This window comes from Benincasa hispida, chromosome 5 (assembly GCF_009727055.1).
Source record: "Benincasa hispida cultivar B227 chromosome 5, ASM972705v1, whole genome shotgun sequence".
Classification (NCBI taxonomy): Eukaryota; Viridiplantae; Streptophyta; class Magnoliopsida; order Cucurbitales; family Cucurbitaceae; genus Benincasa; species Benincasa hispida.
Genome location: NC_052353.1, coordinates 1,306,640 through 1,311,959, shown reverse-complemented (window position 1 = coordinate 1,311,959; position 5,320 = coordinate 1,306,640). Strand labels below are relative to the sequence as shown.

The 5,320-nt window shown below is 28.6% G+C and overlaps 1 protein-coding gene across 1 annotated transcript; it reads left to right on the top strand.

The window, feature by feature from the left end:
- The first annotated feature begins 2,400 nt into the window (after positions 1–2,400).
- On the top strand, positions 2,401–4,016 carry LOC120077170 (stress response protein NST1). The gene has a single exon (XM_039031074.1). The coding sequence runs from the start codon at positions 2,646–2,648 to the stop codon at positions 3,795–3,797; it is 1,152 nt and encodes a 383-aa protein (XP_038887002.1). The 5' UTR covers positions 2,401–2,645; the 3' UTR covers positions 3,798–4,016.
- The last annotated feature ends 1,304 nt before the right edge of the window (positions 4,017–5,320 follow it).

The window sequence follows — 5,320 nt, the reverse complement described above, 5'->3', positions numbered from 1 at the left end:
TATAGTATTTCTAAATATTTTTATTTTTATATAATTATAAAATTTGAAATTTTGATACAATTAAAACATAAAAATACTGTTATTAGAATTTGCACTATTTGTTAAACTCAATGAATGAGATAACAAAACAAATTTATGGATGATAGTAATACTTATACAAATTGCTAAAACTACCCATAAAGTATCGTGGTAATTGTAATATATCTTTAAACTTCTAATTTTAAACATTGAGCCCTCAAACTTATATAAATGTTAAAATTGGATCAAATCGGACCTTCAAACTTATATGATTATATAAATTGTAACATTTATATAAGTTTGAGAGTTCAATCTTCACTATTTGCGAGTCCAATTTCTACAATTATGATAAGTTTGAGGGTTCAATTTTAACATTGGTAAAAATTTAGGGGTCCGATTTTTATAGTTGAAACTTTGAGGGTGTAATTGCAACTACTACTATACTTTAGGGGTGGTCCTTAATTTTGAAAAGAGAAATTGTAGTGGGTGATAATTTAAGAATATGGTATTTAAAGTGTGTTACATATTTTTTCCATTTTGCGGATATAGGACTTTTTAGTGTATCAAGTGTATCAAGTATATCAAGTATATCAATGGTATTAAGTGTATATCAATAGTGTATCATGTGTATATTAAGTGTATCAAGCGTATCAACTATATCGTGTGTATTTATACTTTTTTGACATTTCATGTGTTGGGTTTGTTTTTTACTTTTTTTTTTTTTTTTTTATAAAAGTAGTAAGTTTGGATTATGGATCTAATTTTTAAAACTTGTTTTGCCAAAACCGCGAGAACGCATTTTTAAGAAATTAATGGTTAAAAGTCCAATTATTATTAAAAAAGATATAAACTTTTAGAAGCGTATGAGGTGGATGAAGTTTATCAAATGTGGCATTGCTATTTTTCAAGTTGAGTCAATTGAAATTATAAAGTCGGAAACTTAAGAAAACCGCATTACCACTATTTGCTTTTTCATATGCATCAAGGGAATAGTTGTAAGGTTTCAATCATTATTTTCTCATACATTGGTTCATAAATTTTGTGAACGATTTTATTTATTTATTTATTTATTGCTTAGAAAAGAAAAATCAAATTATTTTGCATTATTTTGTAATGAAATTACTATGATTTAATAAATTGTGATAAAATAATATGGTAATTTTGAGCTGATTGAAGTTGTTAAATCAATTTCATATCTCAATTAGTTAATATGTAATGATTAAAGGGCAAAAGTGTAGGGTTGGTGGTTATGGTAAGTGCTAGAAAGCTAATTCAACAAACCAAAGGCTAAAATTACTGCTAATTGACTATTTTAATTTTTACCTTTTTCCTTAAGTTGATTATTATATTTTATCAACTTCAAAAGAGAGACAAAATTATGGTATGATATTGTTCCTAATTTACGGGTTTGTCATTTGAATAATCATCATAGTCATTGCAATTAATTGGATTAATTCTTCTTAATTTAAACCTGTCTATTTTTCAATCATGGCACAATTTAAGCCTTTTATTCTAAAAGGTGTACAAAATTAAGTTGGTTGGTTAGAACAATTGTTTTATATTTATTAGCAATCTGTAGCAAGTGAATTAATTCTTCTCTTTTAATATTCTCGTCAATATTTTTCAATCCAATAAAAAAATAATATTAGAATACTATTTATTTAGGGATAATATTGTTGAAAATATTTTTTTCCAAATATAATAAAATGTTATTATTTATCTCTGATAGATACTAATAAATAGACATTTTGCCATATTTATAAATAAATTGATTTATTTTTCTATAATTAAAAATACTCCATTTATTTAATTTTGTGAAATACATTTTTAAACTATAGATTCCTTCTCTCTCCTTCTCTTGCCCTGAGGATTCTTTTTTTTAAAGAAAAATTATACTCAACTACAAATTTTTTTAGTGACACAATTGAGAGTAGTGTGATTTAAATTTCTGACATTTTAGTCGCGTGTCTTTTTTGGCATTAAAATACTATTTAGTGTTCTTATTCACATTATGATATTGAATTTAACCTTATCATTGGCCTTATAATCATCAATGACAACTAAACTTTCGACTTCCGTTACAAGAATTAATCTTAACTCTCATAACAAATATTATATCTTTGGAGTAAAATCTTTTTTATTTTGATGTTTGACACATTAGTGTTTACTCATCACATAACAAGTTCTAAAATATGATAAATAATTTAAATATTAGAACCATAACAAAGAAACCCATGTGACAAGAAGTTAAAATTTTCATCACTAGGCTATCAGGCAATATTAATAGCAATGAGAAAATGAAAGAAAAAGATTGTGGAAAAAATTAAAATAATATAAGGGAGTTGGTTAATAAGATATATATATATATAATAATAGGCAGACAAAAGTTTGTAAAAGTCTGCCATTTTCTTTCGATTGTTCATTGCTCTTCTTCTCTCTCTTTGTCTCTGTTTCAGTCTCTTTCCTTTATTCACGCCGCTTTCTCTCTCAATTCTCAAACACTTCCTTTTTCTTTCCTCTCCATTCCAATAACCCAAAATCCTCTCTCCCATTCCACCATCGCCATTGTTGTAGAGCTTCAAAGAAACAGAGAGAAAAGAGAAAAAAAGAAGAAAGAATAATAAACAATGTCTGAAATTTCCATCTCCAAGAAAGGATTTGGATTGTCCTGTGTTTCTAATTTGTTCCATTTCTTCATCTTTCTCCTCTCTCACCCTCTCTACTTATCTTATTTCATCTTCTTCTTCCCTTACTTTCTTAAACTTCTTTCTTTTCTTTCTCCTCTCTTCATCACCACTTTTCTCCTTCTCTTTGCTTTCTTCTCTCTGTTTTACCCCTCTTCTTCCTCTGACCATCATCATTATCATCTTCATCACCATTTTCATCAAGTTTCTGATTCTTCCAAGATGGGGTTTCTTGCTACTACTTACCAAGTTGTTTTTGACAGTTTGAGACCAAGAACACCAGAAGAAACCGATGGATTTTCTCCCCCCATGGAAGAGCTTGAAGCTTATAAAATCGTGTTTGAGACTTACACTTTTGGTTCTGAACAAACCCCATATGGCGACGATGATGATCCAGAAGTTGAAGTGGAAGCTGATTTTCAAGAACCCATGGAGAATTTCCCCGAGGAAATCCAAATTCTCCAAGAAAATCCTCTGCTGGTTGGAATTGAAACAAAAACAGAGGAATTGAAAGAAGCCCAAATCGAAAACGGAGACGAAAACAGAGACGTAAGCCGAGACGAAACCCGAGACTCATCGAAGGCCATGGAGAACGAAATGATGAAAGATTTGAGAAAAATAACAGAAGAATCATCGATTTCTTCAAGAACAGAATCGAGTCCATGGAGTTCACCAGGGAGTTTCAGTAGCAGAGAGTACAATTCATTAGGAAGCTATGGATCGATGAGGAAGGAGAAAGAATGGCGAAGAACACTCGCTTGTAAGCTCTTCGAAGAACGGCATAATTCAGAAGGAACAGAAGGAATGGATTCATTATGGGAAACATACGAGAAGAGTGAATCAAAGAAGTTGCAGAAAGAAGTGAAAATCAATGGAAAATTGAAGAAAGGAAAGAAAATTCAAAAGAAAGAAGAAGAAGATGAAGAAGAAGAAGATGGAGAAGGACAACTTTGCTGTTTACAAGCATTGAAATTCTCAGCAGGGAAGATGAATTTGGGAATGGGAAGACCAAATCTTTTGAAAATGACTAAAGCTTTGAAGGGATTTGGATGGTTGAGCAGAAATGGAAGTAGAAGAAACAGATTGATCCATTGATGAATTGTTTTGGGTTTTTCTTTTTCTTTTTGCTTCTTCAATTTTACACTTCTTCTATGTTCTTCATCATCCTAATCCTCCATTTTTTCTTCTTTGTTGGTTTGGTTTTTTTTTTCTTTTTTTTCTTTTTTCCTCTTTGATTCAACTGTTCAAATAGTGAAAGTAAATATTTTTGTTATGGTATGGATGCTAATTGGAGATCTATCTAATCTTAACCCATTTTACTTTCTTTTTTCAATCATCTTTTTTTAACTTTATGAGTCTTGTTTTGTTTTCTCTTTTGTTCTTTGGGAATTACTCATTACATATTTTGGTTGAGTGATGTTCAATCTACTTTTCTTGTTGCCTTAATCTCTGTCATTTCCTTCTTAGAATATAGGGTTATGAATTAGTAAATAGAGATTCAAATCTTTCAACTTTCTTCGAGTTTCTTGTTTGGGGAAAACAAAAAAACAAAAAACAATAGGATGTTCTTGATTAGTTTTAGGTGGAATAAATTTAAAAACTTAATTTTTAAGAAAAATATCAATTTGTACCGTTTAATTTTGAGGTTGTATCAATTTTAAACCTTGATCATTGGTAATTGAATTAATATACAGTTTTTCTGTGGATTTCATTTGAAAAATATTGTAAACTTCCAATTATCATAAATGAATCAATTAAGATCTCTCATTACTATTACCTTTGTAGTTCATCCTTACATCATTTATCACATATATGTAATTTCTTCAAATGTCAAATTTATAAAATGGACAGTTAGAGTTGATATACAGATAATTCTCAAATAAAATTCTAATTGAGATTCTAAGTCAATTGACTTATAAAGCTTATATCAAGTCTCATATTAATATTTACAATTATCCAATAAAATCCAAAATTTTAGTTGAATTTTAATCTGGAGAATGTGATATTTCCTAGATCGTTGCTAGAGCGATATTAATGCGATCAAATGTATTATTATTAATTTTTTATATATAGTTGTAAGAAATATAGAATTATATTTTAAGTCATTGCATGAAAAAAAAAAAAAAACCTACTTTGGGTTTTAATTTATTGATAAGTTTGGTTTTGTATTCGCCCTTAGCCTTAAACTCTTTTTTTCCCTTTGAACTCGAAAAGTTTGGTTTTAGAAACATGCTCAGTCGTGATTATGAAAAATTTATTGTATTTATAAATTTATCGATTGACGTTTAAAATTTATGGTAAATGAGTTCACATTTCTAATAAATGATTTGATGTTATATTTATATAGTCTCGATCAAGAGGTTAAAATGTTTGAATCCCTCAATCTCATATGTTGTTGAACTAAAAAAAACAGTGTTCTTTGAAACTATGTATAGTGAGACATGTATTGAAATTCAAAATATACCCCTTTTTTTTAACTCGTGAAATTAGCTAGTCGAACCAGTTTTTATTCTAAAATATCAGTTTTTATCAAATCAAACCATAAAACTAAGTTGTTACTGGTTCGTTCTCAAAGTTTCTATATAATTGTTTGTTTCTTTAACCAATTAAAAAAAGTT

Excerpts from the sequence above, each read along its gene's own strand:
- LOC120077170 (XM_039031074.1), top strand. The coding sequence starts at position 2,646 with ATGTCTGAAATTTCCATCTCCAAGAAAGGATTTGGATTGTCCTGTGTT.